Source organism: Belonocnema kinseyi, chromosome 3 (assembly GCF_010883055.1).
Source record: "Belonocnema kinseyi isolate 2016_QV_RU_SX_M_011 chromosome 3, B_treatae_v1, whole genome shotgun sequence".
Classification (NCBI taxonomy): domain Eukaryota; kingdom Metazoa; phylum Arthropoda; class Insecta; order Hymenoptera; family Cynipidae; genus Belonocnema; species Belonocnema kinseyi.
This window is the reverse complement of record NC_046659.1, coordinates 76,421,861-76,449,244: the sequence shown is the minus strand read 5'-3', so window position 1 is coordinate 76,449,244 and position 27,384 is coordinate 76,421,861. Positions and strand designations below refer to the sequence as shown.

The window sequence follows — 27,384 nt, the reverse complement described above, 5'->3', positions numbered from 1 at the left end:
ATTTCTGAATACTGCCGTTATTCAAGGAAATTGAGCAACAACTTTATTCCGCAACACCGATCCGACACGGGTGGCTGATGAATCTTTCTAGCAATCAACCCAGGTGAAGATAAATAAAAATACGCTACTAAACAAAAACATTTAATGTATTGAAAAATAGTTATACAAATATACAGAATTTATATACTACATACATACATATGAACGAAGAGTATATAAAAAAATATCTATCGAAATGAAATTATTAAAATATAGATATTCCATCGTAAATATCAACATAAAGTTGAGACATAAAATGAATTTCAGGTAAGCTGAAATTTTACATATTTCTTGCTCGATTTTATATTATCTGGTTAATGTCCTTTCTAAATCGTTTTCCAGAAATTTTAGCCATGCGGAATAGCAACTATGTAAATAAATTTGCGGAATGCAATGAAAATGCATGGAGCGAGCTGTCAAGTGCGTGGGCCGAAAAATGATTCGTTTCAGTCCTCTACGCAATATAATAGAGGAACTTTAATTCCGTGACTTTAATGTCGACAGAGTCACTTCTCTGGAAAACGATCGCGTGCCCGATACGGATTCAGATCTCGCACGGTAAAACAAACGAGAAATCGCAATTAATCGCAGCAGTTGCGAGGCTGCCTCTTTATTAGCTCATTCATTAGCGTCGCGTGGCCTATTACTAGTGCTGGGTTTGTCGTCAAATAAAGACGGTCTTTTAAGAGCGACCTGAATACCTGGTATTATATGAGGCTGCATCTCAGAGAAATTAAATGATTATCATAACTACTGCCTCGGAGTGTTTATTATTCCTGAGTGCAGAGACGGTAATTATATTTTTATTCGGATTAGAATTATCCTGAAAACTCAAGTTTTTAATTACTTATTTATATTTGCATGGGAACGAGTGTAAAAATGATTTTAATGGGATTAAGGTCGTATCTATAAAATACGCAAGTTTATCCAGATTTCAATTCTTACGCTATAATTAAAATTAACGTTTACGATTTCCTATTCTGATATTTAATAGCACTGTCGAGCAAAAAGGCGTGTGATTATTTTTCTTTTTAAATTAATTTTTAAACTTAGGTGTAATAATATTATTATTACTTCAAAGTTTTCGTATTTAATAGTGACTACTATCTAAGAAATAATATAAAGGAAAAGCCAGGAATTTTTTTTGTCTAATTCTTCGAAATATAATGATTTTTTAATTAACAACAACAATTGCACACAACAGAGACTAGCATAATATAACAAAGAATTGTTTAAGACTGCAAATCTTCTTTAAACCGAACATTTTTTGTTTAACGAGGAGATATGCATTTGTCACATATTATTTGCTAGTGGCGACCAAATTTCGAAAAGTTCGAAATAACAAAAATATCTTCTTTTGAAATGTTAAATTATCAGCGCTTCATGTAAAATTACATAAATATAATATGTCTAAGACTTGTTCTTATTACAAAATTGTTTATTTTTTCGAACTTTTAACAGTATAAAAGAAAATCTCCAATTTTCAATACTTAAATTTTCTCAAAGTTTAACAGTTTCGTTTTTAACTCCTGAAAATTCCATTTTTCGACGAAAAATACTATCATTATCCAAAAGGTGAAACACAACAACATAACCTCCTGCATTTGAAAAATTGTAAAGTTTTCTTTAAATTCTATTATTCTTTATTGAAAATAACCCGAATTTGCAACAAAAAACACTATCCTAACGTTACAAACGTATAAAAAAAATGTTATATTTTTTTTAATTGTTTGATTTTGTGCGAAAACTACTTATTTATTATGTAAAACGCCAAAAGAACCCACAACAAATTGTTCAAAAGTTGAGATCCTTATTCCAAGTCTAATTTTTTACAAACTAAAAAAACGAACGCCCAGAAAAAAATTTAATCCAAAATTATTAACAGATTTTTAATTTTGTTCAAATTATAATGAATTTGATCTTAAAATACTAATTTTCTATTTAAAATATGAAAGCATTATAAAGTTTTTCAAAAATTATGAATCTTATTTCAAAAATTATGATTTTAAATCAAAATTTACGTTAAAAATAACAATCGATGGATTTAAATCTCAGGATTTTTTCTTAAAATTACCGAAAGGACTAAATTTTATCACAGAAGGCGAATTTTCGACCAATAAGTATACTTTGTCAAAATCATTTGAAAATTGAAGCAATCAAGATCTATTTCCAATCAAATTATCACATTTTTAAACAAAACAGATTAAAATGCAAAAAAAGACATTTTTAAGCCAAAAAGAGGAATTTTCTAGAAAAGAGTTACATTTTCAAGCCGAAAAGAAGAATTTTCATTTTAAAAAAGGTTTATTTTCAACAAAGAAAAATTAAGTTTTAGCCACCGAAGACGAATTTTCAATCCAAAAGGACAAATTTGTTTGTAAAATGTTGAATTTTCAACCTTTAAAGTAGTATTCTGAATCAAATAGTCAATTTTTTTAACAACAAGAATTAACATTAGCCAAAAATAGTTGCAGTACAAGCGAAATAGTCAATTTTTCAACAACAAAAAAAACATTTTTGAAAAAAATGTTTACTTTCAACGTAAAAAGATGACGTGTCTATCGGAAAAGATTAATTTCTTACTAAAGAATAAGCTTCGAGCAGTTAAATCACAAGTAAGAAAATACATTTTTAACAAATTAGTTCAATTCTCAAACAAAGGCCAGAATTTATAATAGAAATAATTAATTTGAAATGTTAAATTTACCTTTTAAACTAAAAAATATATTTTTGGAATCAAAAATAGAATCGCTAAATGTTCAGCTTAAAAACTAATGTTTAAAAACAAAAACACAAATTTTCAATCAGTTAAATTCAACTGAATAGCTGAATCCTAAATCAGAAAGAAATGTTTCAACATACAAGATTAGTTTTCTAACCAGAAAGATACATTTTCGACCAAATAGTTCATTTTTTAACTTAAAAGGCATACATTGCCAAGCAATAATGGAATATTTGAATCCTCAGATGAAAAAATTATTGTTGAACCGCAATAAAACACAAATATTCAACAAAAATGTTAAATTTTCAACCAAAGAGGTGAAACTTCGAAACAAATCTTTAACCAATTTATTCAATTTTGTACTAAGTGGTTAAATTTTAAACCAAGAAAAAGATGAATTTTTAACAAAATAATAAGATTTTCAAACAAACCGATCAATTTTCCACCAAGAAGACCAATATTTTATGAAGAAATGCGAATTCTTAACAAAGTAGATAATTCATTTTTTACAAAGTAGTCTAATTTTCATAAAAATAGTTTGATTTTCGACGAAAAAGAACCATTTTTAATATAAAATATGATTGATTGATAAAGAAGTTCATTTTAAATCTAATAGTTGATTTTTCAAGAAAAAAGATTAATTTTTTCCAAAAAGGACCAATTTTCCGCAAAATCGACGAATTTTTAGTAAGAAAAGTTAAATATTTAACTAGAAACTTAATTTCCTACAAAAAAAAACACGAATTATCGACGAAATAGGTAATTTTTCAAACAAAGAGATCAATTGTAAATTAAAATGGTAAATCTTCAACAACCAATTTAATTTTCAGCAACAGACCAAACATTTGAATTACTTTAAGTGAAATGAAGTAAAATTTCAAACAACTGTACTTGAATTTTTCATCAAAAAAGGTAACTTTTTAACAAAATAATTAAATTTTCAACCAAACTTTTATTTTTTATCTCGACTTCAACTCAAAAAATCAGCCATGAAAAATGTAGAAAATATCTTAAATTTATACTAACCATTTTTAAAAGTTTTGTCTTTAATTTATGTCCATGAAACTTAGATATGTTGGTGAGTTCTCGAGTTATTACTAAAAATGTCCAAGCGTATCAGCATAGTTTCAGTCGGCGATCACCGCTGTCCGCTAGCGGCTAGGGCCGTGATCGCCGAGAATTTCGTTTTTGCGACTTACCTTCAACTTGTTCTGTCACTAAGGGAAATTTCAGGATAAACAAAAATTTTCAGGATGTGATATATGAAATTTTACCTTGAATTAAACACTATAAATCCTAAATAACCTTTGTGGGTTTCCGTAATATATCTAAAAATACCCAAGCGTGTCTGCGTCGAGTTTCGGTCGGCGATCACCGCTCTCACGGCCGACTGTGGGGATCACGGATTGAAATTTAATGCATGCACGCTAGGTAATTTTTATCCATACATCAGGAATCCATAAATATTTTTTAAGTTTTATTGGCTTAAATTAAAGAAAAGACATCAAAGACTGTCTGGCATAAATTTCAGATTTTTTTTGCAATTTTCCTGATTGGTGTCTTGAGACGACGTCAAGGTACAAAATTCGAGAAATTCTTGAATGTTTTAAAACTTTTCAGGTAGCATTTTTTTCAAAAGGTCAAAAGTATCTCTATTAAGGGTCATTCGAATTATAATTTCAGAAGCTTTTCAACTTTAACAATAAACTTTCTCGCCTCCTTTTTTTGTTAAACAAGTAATCACTGTGAAAGTCAAATTTCCGACGGTGGAGTCATTTATGAAAGTTCCCTGAGAGTATATTAAGCGATTTGCACAAATATTGCTATGCCCTCTTGCTGTTTTCCCACCAAATGAATTTTATAGTCGCCACTTGATATATCCCATTTGCAGGGTGACATTGACATAAGTCTTGGTGAACACGGCAAATCGGTACTCACGACCCATTAACTTTTCCCCTGGACAGGCTCGTTAAAATAAATCCCACTGTTTCGTGGGTGTTGGGCAGTCCGCAACCACGAAACCGGAACAAGAGAGTGTTCGTTCTTACATCCCGCCGCCATTATCGATTGCCATGAATTATCTGACGGGTAGATCGTCGCTCGTTAAGCAGATAACGATTAGATCACCCCCCCTCCTCCCCCCATTTTAATATCCCGCGACTTGTCATTCGGTATCGTCCTGCCTAGTCTTCTCTATGTCACTTTAATCGGTGTGATTTGGCACTTCACATGTTTCCAGAATACATACAACCAGAATCAGGAATTATTTACTTAAATTTATATCCACTAAAGATTTTAACGGTTTTCGCGGAATTTCAATGAAATAAAGTTTAAATGTATTTTGTCAGCAAACCAAGTTTGGAAATATTTTATAATGATTTACGCAATTTATATTTATAATAAGAAATTTAAAATGTGGGAGAATTTTCATAATTGCATTTCATGTAATAAAATGATTTTTATATTTCTAGCGATCTTTTTAAAGATTCATTTTTTAAATTTTTTCAGAAATAAATAATCTCAAACTGTAAATTTCAGGAAAATGGGCGCGATAAAATATGTCTATGGGGAAAAATATTTAACTATAGACTGAAGAGGGATAACATAATTTTTCCGAAGTTACAAGAGCCCGCAAAAATAGTTACCGAAAGAGAAATTTTCCGAAAAACGAGAATTTCTGAACAAAAATAAAACTACCGAAAATGTTTCTTCAGGAAGTTATCCCATCCCAATGTTAAAATTTTCAAAATTATAAACTTTCCAAGATTAATAAATTTTCCAATTTCCGAATATAGCAAATTGCTGCATTTTCAATTTTTGGGAATAAACATTTTCGGTAGATTTATTTCCTTTCAGGAATAATAATTTTTGTGCAAATTTTCTTATCATTATATCATATTTCACGTTCAAGAATTGCAAAACTATTAACGATCGTAACGGTTGAAAAAAGAAAGCTAATTTTTTCATAAGAGTATTTGAAACATATTTTTTTTAAATTTAATCTTTCGTCAAACTTTTTTCTTATCGCTTCTTACCAGTTTGTTTTAATTAGTTTAAAGTAAAAGTCAATTTTTATAAATAATCTATTCAAACAAATTCTTTAGTATATCACCTTGTTCAAAAAGAATAATTTTATATTAATATCATTATAATTTATTACTAAAATAGTATAAGTGACGACAAATTGTTAAAATTTAGAAATCTGAAAATTTACTTTAGAGCTTTAAATCAGTTTTTATCCATTAAATTGCATCAGCATACCAATCAACGTCAATGAAATAGTAATATCTTAATGAAAATATGTCACTGATATATGATTTTTCTTGAAGAAGAATCACAATTGTTTTATTTTTGGACAATTTTTAATTTAGCAATTTGTTTAAAAATATCATTCATGAAAAACGTGTAGTACGATACAATTCTTAATAAATAGATAATTACATGGTATGATACCTAATTATGTAGTTAACTATACTTAATAACAAATAGGATTAGGAAAAAATGGTTGAAAACACAGATTCTATTTAATTTCCCCCTTAGACTTGAGTTGTGCTATTATTTTTATTGCAACTCACATGTTTTACATGATTGTTTAGACAAAAATGATTTTAAAAATTAAAACTTTGAAATAATTTCAATAAAAATCGTCTTTTAATTAAATTTTCTCATCACAAAATTAACATGTGCACTATACAGATTTTCCTGCCCATTAAACTCAATAAGTTAAGAAATTGCTCATGCCTTTATAAGTTTCTTGTAAATTTTCAAGTTATGAAAATGTTTCGTCACTAATGCCATTATAATAATAAGTTAAAACGATTCAAAACAAAATATTTTTTTCTGCAACAAACTGATATGCCGATGAATTTATTTAAATAAATCGTTTATAGCAATTATAATTGTATATTTAGTTGTTTATTCATGTTTTTAAGTATATTTTCATTAATTTTATTTATATTTATTCATAACAGCTTAAAATATCAAATTTATTTTTATTTTGGCGTTTCATCCATTCCAATTTCTTGCAGAGAAGGGTCCACCTTGAGCTTATTTAATTTTTGAAAATAAATAATACATTGTGATTCGGTTATTAATTTTTCGGTATAAAACATTATTTTTTGATTATTTAAGCAACTGAAATTAAAATTAAGTCATTTCCAAAAGATCGGTAACAAGCGATCAGAAAAAAAGTTAAATAAAACATATAATTTTTCATTCATGAAACTATAATTATATTTTTATAGGAGATCAGATTCGTCGTACCCATATCTTTTCTTATGGTTCTAGTATTTGGTTTCAATAATTTACAAAAATTTAACAGTTTTTTTAAGCTTATAAGAACTTGAAAACTAGTAGAGATATTGGCCGTTTTAGGTTCACCGAGATTCGGTGAGCGTAGAACAAATATTTACGGTGAGCTTAGGGAAGCTGGAAAAGGGCGGTTAGGTTCACCGAACTCCGATCAGCGTAGCACAAATATTTTCCCTGATCCTAGACACTTCGAAAGAGATTTGATCACTGTAAGAACTAGACTCGGTGTTCCCACCAACAGTGGGCTCAGTATAGAACCACTCGAGACTGTTTTTTCTGAGTCTTATTTGAATACCTGAAATTATCCGTGAAATAATACATTTTACAATCATAATGATCTATTTAAAATACGGAGTTCCATTTCACAAAAAAATAAAAAATATAGTTTCATTAAAATTAATTAATTTTGAATTGAAAACTTGTAAAATACGAACTCGTTCAGAAGATAAGAAAATATCATTAAAAGCAGGTTTAGTATTTTCTTTCATTAATAAGAGTTTTTCGACAGGAAAGTATGGCGGCAAGCAGTTAATAAAAAGAGTGTGAGTAGAGTGAATGACGCCTGAAACAAAAGACCTTGGCCACTAATGGACCCAAGTGGGGAATTTTACATAACGACTTCGTGAGGTTCTTCGCTTGGGGTGATTGCTAGAGAGATTGATCAGCAACCTGGGTCGGAGCAGTGTTGCGTAACGAACGTGTTATTTACTTAAATAGCACAAGAATTCTGGATCAATCTGAAAAATCTCTATCCGTTCCACACACTACTCCTTTCCCCTACCGAGTGAGTCACGCCTACCCTGAAAGGGGAATGGCTTAATGATGTAATAATAATAACAAAAATACAAAATTGAGGTTCTTGTCGTTTTTATTGATGTTTAAGTAACAAACTTTCAATTTTCTTGACAAACCGATTTACTCGGATATGTAATATTATATATTTTGAATCCATGATATTATTAGTCCATAAGTCGAGTTTAGCCAAATTCGTAGAGTATTTTAGACTTTTATTTATAATAATTTATCATCGATGATATTTCTATAAATATGTTCTGGACTTTTAAAATTTAACATAACAAAAATGAAACAAATTGTCGATTAAGACTGAGAATAAACTCTGTCCTTCATCACCTGCATATTCATTATTCAGGGTTGTCGTAAGCTAAAAAATTGCACATCAAAAGGTAAAGTGATCTTCCCTCTGTATCATAATTCCTCATCTCATTGAACAGCGATGATTTACTCTTTGTTAAAAAGTATCTATCACTATCCCTCTAACAGAAGTGGCCATATCTCTAGCCTCTAGAATTTCTTTTGTGCTCTCCTAGTCAAAAAGATGATCACGTATCAATCTTGTCGTTTTATGTACACAAACATAATTTTCAATTACCGTTAATTCTCCTCTGACTGAAGTCCACTCCTCCGACTAATAGTTCCTCTAACAGTCCCTCGTAAAACCAATTTACCAATAGTGAATAGGTAAATGTTCACTAATACCTGTTGCATTTCATGCACTTTTACATATACTCAGGCAGGTATAAAATACACCCAGGAAAGCGATGTGTGTAAGTATGCCAGCTTCACCCACACACGACGTGTGGATCATTCAAGGTAGTGGGAGTACTCCCCCTCAGAATCTCTCTCTCAAAGGTAGACTCTCTCATTCTCTCCCTTTTAGAATTTCTCATTCTCTCTTTTTTAAACTCTCAAGTCTCGCCCTCTCTCTCCCACCTATTCCTCTCTCTCTCTCTCTCTCGCTCTCGCACACGCTCAGCCTCCGGTCTATGGCAACTTACGCCTACACGTTGTAGTTGCAGCATCCACACTTAGCCCTCCTCAGTCCAGCGCGTGCCTCCACGCGACCAACCACCACCAACCACCGCTCCCTCACTCCTGGAGGATTACCTTTCCTACACGCCCGGCATACTCGAGTATTCAGTATAGTACCCCGTGGACAGTGGCTCCGAATAGCGCACGTTCCACCGTTCAGGTGACAACCATTGACAGATGTTGACACCTCCGTCGCGATTCGCGAAGCAACAAGTTGCTCTTACTTCAAACAACCCCTCATTCTTTCCGATCAGAGCAATCATCATTTGATTGAAGCTTGACAAGAAGTTTACTAGTTATCATTCAAAGTTTGAATTTCCTAAGTTGAATTATTATTAGTCTATTATGACAACTAGTTGGACAGGTGCAAAGTGAAAAGTCAAGTTGAAGAATTATTCAACGAGGATTTTTCATTTATGAATCATTTGTTCACTAAGGATTAATTATCGATTTGGTCAGTTTAACTCAAGATCTGTGAACCGCTGATCTCCAAGGAATATTCTTCAAGCAGAATGTTGAATAGTTGAACAATTAATGACTGATTTGGATCAGCTATAAATTGGACCAGATCATTAAGGATCCTAAAAGGCACTCATAAAATATTATTCATCATTCGTATCATCCAGCCTCTTCTTCTGGATAACACATTTACCTCAACTCCACCGAATGATTCATCACCAAGAAAATCGACAAGGATTGACTGATTGTGATCAGAAATTCAAATTTCCGGTACAAGCACTCTCTCATGAATAAACATTGACCATTGATCACTCGCCAAACAGACTATTGAAAGATCTTCCAAGAATCTAAATTCGGCACCTGATTTGAATCATCTCGATGACAAATTCCACCTTCAATCATTGGATTTTAAACGCACTTGGTGACGTTTCATCTCACTCATCTTAACAGCTGTTTTGTGACCTAAACGAATTCGCCCCGTTTTAATTCGACTCGAATTGCTTTCGACAAGAGAATTGAAAGGTGCTCTAATTTACCCGTTAGTGCGTGAATCGATCTCGACTGATTGCGACTCAAAGTGCGTGACACTTGTGGATTACGGTTGACAATGTAACTTGAAGAATGTTAATTAATCTTTCCTATAGTTCCTTTCTAATTCTTTCCTCTGTGATTTTTTCGTCTTCCCAAAGTGAAAAGTTTGAAAATAGGCCATGAATCTTAGTCTCGAGAGCCACAGAGGGAAAGTTGAGGTCGAAAAGTGTCATCTGAGGTTAATAGAATGACCATTGTCTTTTATTTTTAAAGATATATTCTTTCATTACCGGATTAATAAGGAAACATCAGTGCTGCGGAAATGTTAGTGCTTCGAAATGGTCAGTTTTATAAAAATCTGTGTGGTACAAAAACTTGATTGATTTGTACTAGTGGGTGTATGGAAGCGTTACCCAAGTGACGTCTTGTGATTCATCAGGACGTATTAGGCATTTCAAGGATTTCCAGGAAGTTTAAAGAGTTGGAGGACTTTTTAGAAAAGGAGACTGTATACTTGTTGATGGAGGTGCAACAGCAGGAAACTGGGCGATTTCCAATCGGCAAGTAGATCGCGTGGGTTGATGTGCGGCGCCAACCTGTTGCTCAAGATCACACGGCTCGAAAGATCGGGCCTATATTCATCTAGAAGCCTCTTTATCGCTCGATCGGTTCCTCCTGATTCGACTGCACTCGCATCGATCTTGCGTGAATTAAACACGAGTTATATGGTTTTGCTGTCCTCACGGTCTAATCGCGGTTGAAGTGGCGCTCCGCACTTGAGTGTTCCGAGAAACAAGAGCCTGAAGAAGTGGGTCTCAAAGAAGTGTTTCAGAAGCTATAACAAGTGCCGGGAAAAATTACGAAGTGATCGAAAATTACGAGTTACAGAGTGTGGGAGAATTATTTCCTATGGGGATTGAAGTTCAAATATAGCATCAAAAATGGGAAGTGCAAGTGTTCTTGGGACGTTAGTCCTGGGATTAGTGTTGTTGGTTGTGGGAAGCCCCTCGACGAAAGAACTTTTAGAGTGTAGAACAAACCTGACTGCTGATATTAAAAATGAAACTACTTTCTTGTCGAAAATACAAGAGGCTGATTTTATTTTTACGGGAAAGATCAAGGACTTGAAGAGAAATCAGCTGCATGTTAAGGTCAAGAGGGAAATTAAGGGATTGTTAAATGGCTCTGTGGATCTTGTTATTAACGACACTTGTGGAAAATATATTCGGCGTAGTTACACGGGTATTTTTATGGGAATCAGATACTTTGGGGTTGATAATCTTCAACATATGGGGAAAATTGTGATGAACTTCGGACCAGTACCAATCACGCTCACGAATTTGGATAGACTCAATGCTGCTGTCAGAGGTGTGTTCCTTTTAAGAAATATTTAGAGGTTGCGTATAGTTTTACTGCAAAATCGAAGGAACTGGAAAAGGGGATAGACTAGTCTGAAAATTTAGGTTTGGTTAGCCAAACGGATGAAAACTATTTGAGTACTGCTTCCGAATTTCGTGACGATGAGACTGTTAATAAATATTTAATATGATAAATTAATTTATAGATATTATTGAAGTGGAAAAATATAATTAGCCCAAAGTTGAATAATTTAAGTTAAGAGTTTCCAAGTTCAACTTCAGTTATAATAAGTTTTCAGAAGAGTTCAAGCATTTGAAGAAAAATGGATAGATTACAGTTTTTAAGAATACGAGCTATTTTCGGTTTTTATGGGTATAAGCAGCCTCAAGTTTTTTCAGTCTACGAGGCAGTCAGGTTTTGGAAGTTTATGACTCAGACTTTATTTTTTAAGTTTACGAAATAACTTTTTTTGTCCTTAGGTGATATATGTCAACTAACACCTCTTTTTTCAAAAGTTTCCTCCTTCAAAATTCCCTGTCATCCTGTAATATTGCAAGATCAATATTTAGTTGAGTTTTGGCATCATGATGGACATATAGTTTTTGCTGATTAATTCTTTTCAATTTGGTGTTAAAAATAGTAAAGTATCGTTTTACCTACATGTTGAACTCTAGTTTAAAAAATTCAAATGGACAATAATTAGAAGTTCATCACAGGCCAAAAATTTTTACATCAGAAAATGCAGGTCCCACTGAATTTTCCTGAGACAAACCTTTCCGGCCTATTTTCTGAGGTTCACAAATTAGCCTACGTTCTTGGAAATAGATTATGGCCACTTCAATAATAAATAGTTATCTTAGATTCTTAAAATAAAAATGAAAATTGACAAAATTTTCGGGTGTTTACACACCACTCGTTCAAAATTTGTATAGTTCACGTTTCATTTACATTTAAATTCCCTTTTCTTGAACGAATTTTATTTTTTAATTCTTACAAAGTTTTATAAAACATCCGTTAACGACCTATATTCATTTATCATATAATAGAATGAGAGGATATTTTGAAACGCCTAAATTAAAAACAAATAATGTTTAAAAATAGCCTTTTTACCATGTTTAAACTTTTTTTTCTATTCTGCTTATGTTTAAAAAAAGCTTTCTGAATTTTTTGTTGGGTTCTTCTTTAGTGAAAAAAAACAGTATATTTTTTCTACGGTATAAAAATGTTTTTTTTTTAATCTCATCGCCTAAAAAAATTAAACTTTCTCAAAATCTCCTAAATATGGATAAGGTGAATTTAAGCTTCCGAAATTGAAAGTGATCCTAAATTAAAAAATTTTTTTTAATGTTGAACTTCTAAACTAAATTTAAGTTATCATAGATTTACATATATTTATTTACAATTTGAAATTTACCGCAGTTTCGAATATTAAAGTTTTAAAAATTCTTATAATTTAAATTTGGAAATCTTTTGTAACTGGTATTTCAATGTGGACGGTTTTTAATCAAACTCTTTTTTAATTTTTACGAGTGTAATTGAATGTTCACCTATATTAAGATACTATTACTAAGTTTTTAATCAAGTTTTATTTTGTTTACATTTCAAATGCAATTACAATATTATATTTTATAATAATTCACGCCATTTAGACTAATGCATTTAAATGTCGTTAGCACATTTCTAACATAAGTTGAATGCGGGTCTAAAAATACTTTAAAAAACTCAGCCTATCAACACCAATTTTTCTACATTCTAGACTAAAAATACAAAATAGAAAAGATACTTCTCAGTTTCTGAAACGATTTTAACTATTCACGAAGAAGATACGGGAATAGAAAATATTCTAAACATTATTTTATAACAAATTTTGTTCATCTATAACATACAAGTTATTAATTACTTTTATTTCTTTTTTCTGAAAAATAAGCAGCCTAACAAATTCTAGTTGTCTATAATATTCTTTCTATATTTCACGAAAAGTGCAAACAATTCTTATTTATTAAGGTTTTTAGTGTTCAAATATTTTTTATAAATGCGCCTAAAATGAGGCCCTGTATGTTAAAAATCTTGCGATAACCAAACTTCTCGAAAGTACTTTAAAATAGGTGAAAGAAATTTAAAAAATAAATTTTTCAACGCTGCCCAAACTTTTTTTTACTAAAAAATTTGCCTACAAAATTGTCTGATTTTACATATCCTAAAATAACTCAGTTTGTCACAGAATAATATAACTGCAGCACCAGAGCATTGTATTGTTTTATTATTTTTATGTAATTTATTCTACTGTAACTTATTCTCTGACAACTTTTAACTAAAAACGGCTTTAACGACGTTTTGCATTTAGGTCTTAAAATAATCGCGATGTATCACAATAATAAGAACAGAAAAAATTTGGAAGGTGCAAGACCTTTTGGGTTGAATTCCATCGAAACCTATCGTACCATTCTTCATGAGAAAATATTTTAGATCTAATTATTTAATTATAATTCTAGGAAATATATAACGGAAAATTTTTGTTTAATATCAAGCTCTCGACAATTTTCTTCTGCAAATCAGTTGACATCAGAGTCACGGAAAATTAATTTTATGATTATTCGAAGGAAACGGGGCGCCCAAGAATAACGAGGCTCGATTAATTATATGCATGGTTCACTTGTGCCCGCGGTGGCCTGTCACCAACTATTTCTTCTCTATCTTCTAAGATCGGGTTTACAAGGAAAGGGCAGTCTGGGTGTCGGAGTAAAAACCGTGGTCGCAATCATGATGAATAAAAGTTGACGCATTTCCAGTAAACCCCTGAGGCACTTCATTTTAATATCGATAATTTACGGAAATCGTTTACGCTATCGTTTTAATTTATAGGTATGGTGGTTGCACTCCTGTCAACAGCTAAAACGCCATATCCTCAGACTTTCCCTTAAGGGAAATTGCGAATTGTGCTATTTTTGTAAAGTAAACATTAAATTGGCGCCAGGAGAATGTCATTTTTCATTCTTTCTTTTTGCTTCTTAATTGCATGACTTTTATTCCGTTAGAGATAAGGGGTATCGCGCTTTATCAAATCTTTTAATTTACTGCACTAGAGATTATGTATGAAGTTTTGCTGTCCGTGATTATAATAAATGATATTAAAATAAGATTCATATCTTTAGTAGTAAGAATTTTGAGGATTTAATAATACCCAGAGAAGAACTTTTTATGGGAATTGGTAATGATTGAGCTGTATTTTTTTTTTCAATCGGACCTAAATTTCTAGGACAGATAATATGTGAAAATTTCAATGCTTTACACTTCATACTTGTAATATTCTCTCATTTAAAATTTCTTAAATTTGCTGTCAGAAAATTTCATTTCGGAAGTTCTTAAATTTAGTAGTTTTTAAATTTAAATTTGGTCAATTTATTAACTTAATAATTTGTTATCAAATTTGTCTTTGTTATGGAAAGGAAGAGAATCTAGATTGACTTACATTGAAAGTTTTTTTTTTATTATAAAATTGTTAGTCCTTCCTAACTTGGAAGCCTTAAAGCTATAAATATTACCTATTTAAAGCAGATGTTTCATTTCCCACCGGAAATGTTCTTAAAATTTTCAAATATAAATCATGCAGGATATAAATAAGCTTTATCGTATACCCTTTTCTTTAATTTGAATATTTTTTTAATATAAAAAATTTGCTATACAATTTGGTTCCTTATTCCGATATATATGCTGATTTTTATTATTTTTCTTAGAAATGGATCTCTTAAAAATGGTCCAAAGAAAAATTTCTAAAATAAGGAAGACGGACTTTGTTATACTTTTTGAATTTAAAAATTGTAAACGAAAATTTATCAAGATATGCAGTAGCTAATGAAATACAAAATGGTACGTATTTTTTAAACCTGTGTTTAAGAAAGTGAAAACTGTGAGGTTTTCACAATGAATAAACCATAAAAAGTAGATTTTTGCATCTTTGTCATATGCCAGAGACAAACGTATCAAACCGATCCACAACAAATTTTAACTGGACGTACATTTTTAACACGGCATCATTTTTTCCTATTTTTCTTAGGAATTTACGGTGACTTAATTATAGCGTTTTATTATTTAATTATCATTGATTCAATATTATTATTCAATCATTTTATTATATTTATAACAAATTCTATGGTAGTGATTAGCACCAAACTTTATAACGGAGCAATCGCATTATTCCTTTCTACTGCTATATTGAAGAAATTCCAGATAACTTAGTTCGTTTAACAAATTTTTGCGTTTGATGTAATTAAACATTTTGTGGTTTCCTTTGCGCACGACTGTGCTATAGCAATGTCTATTGGGTCCATTAACGTAAAATTTTTACATTAAATGCGCGGTAATATTTTTCAATACTTCTTTTTTTATTTTGCAATATATTTAATGGTATACATATTTTCTATATGTTTTATATTTAAAAATCGAAATTTGTCATCTTTGCGCACAGTTACTGCAGAATGCGAGGCAAAATATATTGAGACAATTAACAGAAAATTTCAACTTTATGTATGTGATTCTATTATCTAGTGCTATTTATTGATTGAATTTATCATATATTTAATAGTTAAAGACAATTTGTATCTTTTATCATAAACAAATTTTTTTATATTTACGCAAAGGTGAAGGCAAATCTACGTTCTAATTAACATTTTACAACATTTTACAATATTATCAATTCGTATATAGAAATTTTGGTACGAAAAGCCTACTTTTCAATGTTAATCTCTAATTCTGTAAAACAATTTTTTTTTAAAAAGAAAATCCTTTATAAGGATTATATTTTATCATTATTTAACTTATAATATTTTTACTAAAATGTAGTAAAATCTCACTAAAAAATTAACAATTTAAAAATTTAGCCATGCGTAATTAATTGAATTTCTTGTATCAAACTTGGCGAAGAGGAATAAAAAAATAATCATTAATACCGATTGATTGCAAGTAATAATTAATCAATTTTATTTTAAAATGGATTTCAACGTTATCCACACGGAGAAATGTATACAATGCCGCGAAGTTATTATAATTGACAAATTTTGTTTATAGACAATTTGTCTAAATATTAATTTATTTAAATTCTAAAAGAACATCCAACAAATTTGTTTTCCAATACTCGTAATCAATGTATAGTAATTTTTATTTCTTTAGTTTTCTGCGTCCGCTCTTATTTCACTACCTCATTTAGTTGTGATCGGCGAAGCTTTTTCATGGTAGATCTTTGTCATTCAATGCACAATGTTTATAAACATTAATTTTTTGACTACTGATTTATCAAAACTTGTCATTGTAGAACGATAAACACAATTATGTTATATAATTAGAATTTAATTTAAAGCAAGTAACCCAGAAGTTACTATTTTTTTAATAATGTTTATTTATATTAAGTTATATTCAGAGATACATTTAAAAGAGACACTAATTCGTTTACGAACAGTTTATACTCATTTTGAGCCGAGTAGTAGACTTCAGTAAGGTTTATCCCAAGATCATGAAACGGCACGAGCTCGGTTTATTGCACTATTAATCAACGATCGAGCAATGAGTTTTACAAGCTGATACGACCTGTCTAACAAAGACTAACCATACAACGAGTTGTCAATAAAAAATTGATGAAACGTTTTGAATCGTGCTTCGTGCTTCGCATGTCACGATGTACATCTTTATTAGTGGTCGTTTCTAATCACAATAACTTAATGTATCGACAATTGTATCAGTGCTTTTCTCATTTGTTCTCCAACAATCTTATCGATCATTATGGCAAGTTCTCAGCGTTCAATGTTCACTGCTCATAATATGCAGAGTCTAGTCAGACATGGCGCCATTGCTTTGGAAAGAATCGCACAAGGATCACAAGATTGCTTCGAACACCAGGATGTTTTTCCTTCAGAATCAGACCCACGAGGCAGCTGGCGCGGCGTCGATCGTACTCGTGTTCTTCATTGCGGTACCGCTCTTGATATTTATGATCGCGTTTCATACCTCGTTCGACCCGTACCCTCCCGATCGAAATGTACTTGCTGTATTCGTTTGATAAATTTCAACTGCTTTACAATATTTTTTTGCTGGGGGTTTATCTGCTCTGGTGAACAATAAAAGAAACGGGAGAGCCCGTGTAGAAAATTATAGAGAAACTGTTCGGGGCCAGGATAGAACGCCCTGACCGCTAATGCGGCACTGTCAAGGCCGTCTATGATGGCTCTAAGTAGAAGTAAAATATTTTTGTACGGTCAAACACTGGACTAGATAAGTCGTACCTGGTGCTAGTCTAAAAGAGCTAATATTATAAACAGCCTGGTTCTTTATGGAAATTTGCAAAAAATATTTAGATAAGACACTTAGCATACTTTTCGGTATATTGAATTAGCCAGCATCCGCTTAGGGCCCGAAAGACTGACAAGATGATGAAAAAATTTATTTTTCTTAATATTCATTTTTTCCCTTCGGTACTGTTTAAAACCCAGATATTTTTGGAAATATGCAAGCAGATATTTGAGTTTAATGCTTAGAAATTTTGTTGGTTTAGACGGGCCAGACGCACACAGGTTAGGGCCCGAGATCTTCTTACAATGGTCAAAAGGCCCTGACTTTTCTTGATATTTTCCTAACTAATGTTTTATTTTCTCTGCGCAGAAAACTCTAACATGAACATAGCTGCATTCCCTGTTTCTATTATATCATTTTTAATGAAACTAAAAACAACTAATCGGCATATCTTTGAAGATGGGAGTTTTTCTGTATTAGTTTTATAAATTTTTCTTTCAGTGGAGCGATTTTGTACCTTGTACACTTTCTCTACTTCCACTTACTCGAAACACAACAACAATTGAAAAAAAAATCAACGTGAATTTCGTAAAAGTGGGAGTGGAAAAGCAAATGGAAAAGTTGTATAATCCTTATCACTGTGTAAAAACAACTTTGCACCTAGGAGATCAATAATATTAATGCAAAAACAGTGTTTCTAATTTTTTTAAAGACTTTCAGTGAAAATAGTCATACACCATTTTATACCAATTTATACATAACTCACGTATGAATATGGGAGGGGGGATACATTTTAGTGCATCTTATGAAGGTCGGGAGTTGGGGGGGGGGGGGTAATGGAAGATTTCACGTATCGTATTTACGAATTTTGAAGTATTGCATTTTCATCCGAATAGATAGATTTTCAACTAAATAGTTATTTTTTAAACCAAATGGTTGATTGTCTAACCAAAGATTTGAGTTTTCAACAACCAAATATTTTTCAGGCAATAAAGAAAAAAATCTCATCCAAAATTTAGTGCACTTTTTAAGAAAAAAATACGAATTTGCTACAAAACATTTGCATTTTTAACCCGACTATATTAATTTAAAAAAAAAATTTTATTTGCAAGATAATTGTGGAATTCAAAAGCCAAAAACTAATTTTTCCTAAAAGAGTTGAATGTTTTACTAAAACAGATAGTTTTACAACCAAAGAAATATGAAATTTGAACCAGATAAATGTATTTTCAACTAAAATAGAAAATCAACCAGAGAACAATACTCAAGGACGCCTATATAGGATCGACTGATTATTATCCTTCCAAGAACTGCTGGCCCATATAGTTTCACAGTCGTGTGGTAGTGTTGGCAGTGTGAACAATGGGTCGCCACCAGTTCGACTGCTTACATTTCCAGAGACTAAATTAGTCTTAAGGCAAGTTCCAGACAAACCTCGTAACTGTTCTTATATAGGCGTTCTTCCGTAGTTTAATTATCAAATAACGAAATGAATTTTCAATTAAAATATTAAGTTTCCTCCAATAAAATTACTTTTATACCGAGAAAGAAAGATTTGAATTTTCGATCAAATAGTTGAATTTTCAAGAAAAACATATATATATTCGACTTAAAATGGAATGGTTAAATATCTATTTGAAAAAAATTATTTTTGTACCAAATAAAATGTATTTTTAGCCAACTAATTGAGTTTGACAAAAGTAGTTTATTTTTTATTTCATCTAATTTTAGAAAATAACTCTAAGCGTAAATAATAAAAAAATATTTTATGTCACAATTATTTATTTGAATTTCGTTATTCGCACATTTTTGTTTTGTTCTACTATAGAAAAAAGTCTTAATTTTGAATCGATATTGTTTTAGTTTAAAAAAGCTCATTCCATTCCCTAAAAGATTCTTTACAATTCTATTTGTCCCGTTTTTATGGATTTCTTGTTTAGGAAGTTTCACGAACTTTTTAAAGTATAGAATGAGCTTTTGTAAATGGACATTGGATAAAAAATTGTAACTTTTTCCTACAGCTGAAGAAAAAACCCAGAAATATACAAATAACTCTAAATATACAATTATCTCTTTAACTATTTTTTTTATTATTTAAGCTTTGAGTTTTCTTCTAAAATTTGCTGCAATTATTATAAGCATTTTTTGCCAATTTTATCAATCAATTGATTGACCTTGACTGTACACCTACAACTTTCTGTAGATCGAAATCAATTGTAGAATAATTTCTTTAATTTTGAACGTATTTATCTTGGATACTTTAAAGATTCCCTCGAGATTTTAACGCTTTTATTATCCACTAATAATCTGAATGGTAGATTTATATAAGCTTAGGTTAAATCGGTTTCTTTAGATATCAATATTAATTAAATATCTTGATAAATTGGGAATGTCTCACAATATTTTTTTTCTATGTCTGTATGTGTTCATATAATTTAATAGAAGAAAGTATAATATACGTTTCTTCTTTTATTTATGATAATGTTAAAAGTTGGAAAATTTAGACAGTTTTATCAAAAATATAGATGTACGTAAATTATAAATTTTTGAATAATTTGAGATAAGTTTTAATAATTCTTCTTTTTTTGGTAATTTGGTAATTAATGAAAATTATCATACTAGAAATTCAACTAGTCTTACTCACCTTTAAATCTCAAAATGAATGTTTAATTACAAATTTAAACAGGTTATCTATTCTCAAAAACAATATATGTTTCCTTATTTAAAACCAATTTGGAAAACTCTTATCTTCAATAGCGTCTTAATTTATTGTTTAAAAATTTGAATTTTGTATTCTTGGTTTGTATCAAGTTCACGGCTTCTCAATCTAAACGTATAAATCGTTTTTTTTCTTAAGTTTATTAATTTTGTTCTTTTAAATCTTCTAAAGTTGAAACCTTCCAATAGAAATTATTCAAAACTTTGTCTTTTTAACATTCAAGTTTCAAAATACATTTTTGCAAATCCAAAATATAAGCAATTTCGTTACATCCAACTTTAAATTGTTCTTCATCGAACGCCTTGTGTTTCAAAACATTTGCATTACTACAAGTTTACCAATCAGATGATGTTCTTTTTTTTATTATTTACATCAACTTTATACGTGTTTATGTTTTTGATGGATTATTTCAAATCAAAAGTTAATGAATTTTTTTAAACTAACACTTTGATTTTGCATTGTGTTCAATCAAAAAGTTTTGAACTTGTTTGAAACACTTTCTTTCATGGCTAGTCATCATTAAAAAATTTTCTTCAATATATGATATGTACGTCTCTATTTTAATAGACACTTCCACTTTACATTAAAAAAATCTTTGATTATTTTTATTTTAAATTTTCAATACCAGACCTTATATAATTCAATTTGTTATTTATTATACATCTGTTACAACAATAATGCGTTGACCGAGGAAGTTCAATTGCGATGTCACTATCAGATCTCACTTCCGCATCTTCTTGGAAACTTTTCACTGATAAAGAGATAATGGTAACTTCATTGAAGAGACCGGAATTTAAAAAAATATCACAAACGATCATTTATATTCACAGTAAATTAAATAAAACAAAACATTTCTTTTTTGCTTGATTTTGATGAAACTGATACCAAATACATTTTAATTTTATCTTGACTGTAAACTTATTTTACAAAATCTTTTTCTGAGAATAAAATAGTTTCCATATGGCCATTCAATCCGAAAACACTTAAGCAAATCTACACAAACGAATATAAAACTGACAAACGACAATAAAATATTTGCCCGGCTATAAAGCTATATCCAAATCATGAAAAAATGAACGTTAAATGGTTTACGCACCGAACGCAGATCCTTAAGTACCATTTACTATGGCTTTAAATGCGCAGTAAAACACATAGAGAAACGTGCAATCTAGTTTCAGATTAACGTCATGTATGCCTCGTATTTAATGAGATACTTGACGTACAACACTATAAGAGTTGACGAGTGGCATTAGAAATTGCGCTAAGTACCTTGTTTCATACAGCCAGTTATTAAAATTTCCTTCTACTTCCAAGTCTATCTTTATACAAAAGTACTAATGCTAAATTACGACAGTCATTGTGATGTGCAAGGGACCATCCTCCCAATAAATCCTTAGTCTTCACTCATTTTCTCCACGTTTCATAACTGTTTGGTGCATCCACATTCTACGTCTTTGACTTGAATCTTCTCCAGAGACAAATGCGAGGACAAATGTCAACATTATTAACATACCGTCTGAGTTGACTCCTGATTTACATTTTATAAGAATCCATTTATTTTAGGATGAAAGTGTTTATTCTGAAGGACACGGGACTCGGTTCCTGGAACACATTTTATGCCAATTTCAGTTTCAAATGCATATACCTATGTGTGTATATATATTTTTTTTCTTGTTAATATAAATAATCGGAATGGGCATTTTATGTACTGAGAAAATATCAAAAATGCAAATAACAACTTTGAATTCAAATAAAATCATAATTAAAATAACAGGCATGTGCGTTGCGAACTCGGTTCTTTAAATGGTTTAAATTAAAAGCTTAGGGAACAAGTTATTCAAAATCAAGGGTATATCAATTTTAAAACAAATAAGGAGCATCCATTTGCTCGCAGTCTACCTCCTTGTTTTAGCCCCACTACGCAACTTTGCAAGCAGCAACATTTTTAAAAGTCTGCAATTAGTAATTTAGAAATATTATATCAGAAGTTTAAATTTTTTGGCTATTCGAACGATTTGTTGCTTGACATAATCAGTTGAACATGGAAAGTTTTTTGAGAAAAAATAGGGGTATCTTCATTTTTTAAAAGATTTTCTTAGGTTTATTCGAAACCCAATGAATAGGAAATCTATTCAAATATTACAAAGTTATATTTTAAACAAATCTACCCGCTCTGTGGGCACATTCTCATCGCGCGTTGCGTGCTTGATAATACGTTTATCTCGCGCTGCGCGCTCGGTCTTGGTTTTTCCCTTAAATTTGGGCACAGGCTTTTAAAAATTAGAGTTTGAATCATTTACAACTGTGATTTGATGCTTGTGAATTTTCTTCTGTTAAAGCTCATTCGGCTTTAACTAACACATTCTCATCACGTATCTCGTGCTTCGCACTCGATTTTTACCAAAACGTGAACTTCTCTACGTTATATTCAATACTTTCACATCAAATACATTGTATTTCCATTTTTTGTTTCGTCTCCTGGGTCGTTTTTCCAAACGTTACATTTTTTTTATTTTTAAACAAATATTTTTTACGAATGAAAGAAAATCTACTAAGCCTAGTAAAAATTCTTCGACTTGGTTTCGACTAGAGTTGCCCCCAATCAAGACATGCTGAAGTCGAAAAGTTCGACTTGAGCATGTCTCAGTTTTGAGATGGAGCCAGACTTCAATTTATGTCTTCGAGGCAAGTTTTTATGTCTTCAAGACATAAATTTATCTCTTGAGTCGAATTTGTATGACTCCAACACGTGCGGTTTATAACTTCGAGCGTATACCTGCGCTAGCAAAAAGGGTAATTCTAACAGTCATAAAAGCTAATCTTTGTTAATGGTTAAATAATATTGTATATTTTTATGCAACATATATATAATAAACTTATTTACGGATTGTTATTTGTATTATACTTGTTAGACGATGATACCGACAATGTTGTTTGTTTTTACGTATTTCTAACAGCTTAGGAGATCCTTCTAGAAAGTTACCATTTTTATTTTTTTAAAGAAAATTTTTAATGGTTATACTCGTTCAAACCCACCCATTTTGGAATTTTAAAATTAAAAATAACTAATATTTACACATTTTTCATTCATCAATTTTGATCTCATTTGCGAACCAGAAAAGGTTCGATAATCTCAGCCCAGGCAAGGCTCGTCTTGAGTCAAGTAAACGTCGTGTTAGCCAAGAGAAGGCTCGACTTGAGACAAGTACCTAAATGCCGTTTTAACTGTCATGCCCATAAAAGTAAGACGAAAGTCTATGTCTCGACTCAGTTTTGAGACGCAGCGAGACATCGATGTCCTGGAGACAAACTCAAGACATAATCAAGTCGAACTCAAGTCGAAGCATTTTTCGTCGGGTCAGTTTTGAGACGGAGCTAGACTTCACTTTATATTTTGAAGACAAGTTTCTATGTCCTGAAGATAAATAATTAAGTCTTGAGTAGAATTTCTATACTCCAAGGCGAGCAGTTTATAACTTTGAGTGTACGTGTCCTAACAAAAAGGGTAATTCTGACTGTCATAAAAGCTAATATTTGTTAATGATTAAACAATCTTGTATACTTTCATACAATATATATATTTACGGATTTGCATTTTCATTAAACTTATTTGGCGAGAATACCGAAAATTTTGTTTGTCTTTACGCATTTCTAATGGCTAAGGAGATCTTTCTAGAAATTTACAATTTTGATTTTTTAAAGGCCATCTTACCTCTCGTGACTCGGAAATCCTATTTAAAAATTATAATGAACAAATTTGCCGATATTCTTTTGCTTAAAAAATTTCGTCTATTAATTTGTTCCATACCTTGTGTCATTTTTCAAAAAACTTAATTTCTTGTTTGTTCTACCCCTATTATCCAACACCCTCTCACGCTGCCAAGTCGTCCCCAAAATGCGACTAGACTACTTAATGAGGAATAAAATATGAAACATAAACATTTCTTAATTTTCCAATAAATAATGTATGTAGAGATGCTATATTTCAAAGACACGTTTTCTGTCGATGCCAACGATATTTTACTTGTTTCAATGAGCTAAAAATTAGAATTAATTCACGATTAGAAAGGACTCCGCAGAAAATGTACATGAAATGGCTTTTGGTCGATTTTGATTAAACTTCGTGAAATTGTAGTTCTCAATGTCTCTATCAAAAGTGTTATATGACACAAAGTCCGAAAATAGACAGTTTTCGAGTTATAGAGGGTTAAACATCCAACTCTTTTAAGAAACATTACCAAATGTATCGAAAACTGCAGCTCTGCGAAAAAAATGTTCCCTATGAAAGTTATTAGGCTCTAACGGGGAAATGCAAAGAAAGTCAAGGTCTTAAGACACATATCATTTTTCAAGGTCATTCAATGTGAACTTGTCATTTATTGCTAATATTCAGCCAATAAAGACGAGATATGAAGAGGAAATCCATATAGAACCTATAAGGGCAAGAAATGAGTTACCAGAAGTTTCCTTCATTGCCTAGAATCGTGACATTCTGGTCATCTCTGGCCTTCATTGGCTAGATAATGACAACTTCCTGGAAAAATCTTGCCTTCATTGGCTGGCTGTTGACTAAGTCATTCTCATTTCTTGCCTTTGTGGGTTCTATATTGATTTCCTCTTCATATCTTGTCTTTCTTGGCTGAATATTAGCAATAAATGACAAGTTCACTTTGAATGACTTTGAAAAATGACCTGTGTCTTAAGGCCATGAATTTCTTTGTATTTCCTCGTTAGAGCCCAATAACTTTCATAGGCAACATTTTTTTCGCAGAGTTGCATTTTTCGAGATATTTGGTAATGTTTCTTAAAACGGTTGGATGTTTAACCCTCTACAACTCGAAAAATGTCAATTTTCGGACTTTGTGCCCCATAACACTTTTGATCGACACATTGAGAGCTACAATTTTACGAAGTTTAAATAAAATCGACCGAAAGCCATTTCATGTACATTTGCTGCGGGGTCCTTTCTGCTTTGAAGAATGATTAATATAGGAAAATTAGTGTAAAAAAAAGAAAAAATTGTATGCTACTATTTAGGTAGGAATATTTAATTTTTGGCTCTATCACACTTTTAATGTTCAATTTATTTAAAAAACACTTATTATAATTTTCAACTTATTAAAGCAAGAATAATCGTTAAAATTGCGAAACAGCGTAGAATTCAAATATGATATTTCTAAATTACTATTTACAAGGATAAAAGTATGTATCGGTCACTCAGCTATGTCAGGAGAACTTCAATAGCGGGAATAGAGTCAGCAGGTAGACCGCTAACAAACAGATTCTGCCAACTTTAATTTCTGAGAAAAATCTGGAATTGAAATTGAAAGCAAATTATTCAGATTTCTCTTTTGTAAATTTGATAGGTCGTACACATGGATGGAAAATGGCAAACTGTGCTACCTGCAAGTGACACCTGGCCACAGCGTTGTTTCGCCCACGCAACCCTGCGTCACTTGCCGGAGTTCTTTCAAAAGCGCGACAGGCAAACTGTTCGGCATTTCTGCGTGGACTGAGACTCAGTTGACTTAGTCGATTCAAGAACGAACTTTGCGATATCAGCATAATACTGTTCAACCTACGCATTTTAACAAGTTCTATACTCTAATGTGTACCACGCCCAACTATGTGTGCATAACTGACCAGGTGTGTCTGGGATTTCATGCATTTTTTATAACAATTTGTCAATAATATCCCTCTCCCCATTCGAGTAACTAGATTCCAATCAAAATATTCATCTCGGAGATCAAAAATGATACTCGCAGATTATAATTGCTCTGGTAGCATTTTCAGGGCTTCATGCTTCGATGTTTCCTTTTTAAGCTCAGATTAAAGATTTAAATGATTTTAAATTAAAATCGATTCTGATTTGGATTGATCGAAATGAAAATAATTAATAAATAAGGCGTTTATAGATTGAAATTGAATTTATCCTAACTTCTTTATATCTGAAAAAATAAACACATTTAATTTCTTGTTTAATTTATTTTAAAAGTAATTTTTAAAGTATTTCACTGATTAAATGGAACAAATTTTTAGCTTAAGTTGTGAATATTGACACTTTTCAACATCGTTAATCAGCTTATCAAAAATTTTTCATCATTTTTTTTTAGTGACGAACACTTTCGAAAACACCTCCTTTAAAAATAGTTTTCTTATAAATTAAATTTAAATTGAACAAAAATGCATGCGTAGATCTATTCAACGTTGTAACTGCATCTCCAGCTTTCAAAGTTCAAATTAAAGAAAATTTAACATTTAATTTTCAACTGTTGGAATTCAATTTTCTTAAATTTGAACAATTCGAAATCCAAGAAGAAAGGTAATGTCGTATCAAAAACTAGTGATAAAAGTTTTATATTCACATAATTTCACTTGAAAATAGTTTGAATAAACATTGTAATCATTGCAAAAAGTGGAAATAAATAAATTTTTTCAAAAACTAGACGCCATTGGCAAGGAATTTTTTATTTGATAGTCATCAAACGAATTGTTCTTTGAAAATTTATGATATTTAAACAAAATTCAAATCTTATCATCTTCTTGTCAGAAAACGTTCTTGATATTGAAGTAATATTGTTTCAAGATCATTATAACTGTTAACATTTAATTTCAATTTTTTAAATAATCGTATCAATTAGTAAAACCAATACTTTTTTCCGCGATTGAATAAATACATCACGCTTAGAAATGTAAAAGAATATTCGTGATTTTCAGATAAGAAAAGAATAGGAAAAGGGGTAGGATGTTATAAAAGTAAAAAGTTTTTGTCCTTGTCATTTATGCTAAACTGGTAAAGAAAATTCTAAAAATTTTAGTTTCACATCATTTAAACAAATAATGAAATATAAAAAAAGGGGTGGGGTGTTAAATTTTTTGAAAACTTGTCCGTTCGCTGTAAGTTACGTAAAACGGATAAAAACAATTTTAATTTTATGATCTGAAATATTTTTCATATTTAATGAAAAATGTTCCAAGTTTTCCATGGTAAAAAAGTAAAGTGAAAAATTATATTAATGACATAGACAAATAACTTTCTATCGAAAGAAAAATTAAAACCGATCGTCAAGCACAATTTTTGTAATATGAATTGATATTTTAAATTCAACTTTTAGAGGAGGTAATATATAATCAT

At 30.9% G+C, this 27,384-nt stretch overlaps 1 protein-coding gene across 1 annotated transcript in view; it reads left to right on the top strand.

The window, feature by feature from the left end:
• Nucleotides 1-11,118: 11,118 nt before the first annotated feature.
• LOC117169543 (agrin-like) overlaps nt 11,119-27,384 on the top strand; it is an 818,564-nt gene continuing 802,298 nt past the window's right edge. The window contains exon 1 of the mRNA XM_033355964.1: nt 11,119-11,260. Within this exon, the coding sequence (XP_033211855.1) occupies nt 11,143-11,260 (118 nt within the window). The 5' untranslated portion in view covers nt 11,119-11,142. The remainder of the gene's footprint in view (nt 11,261-27,384) is intronic.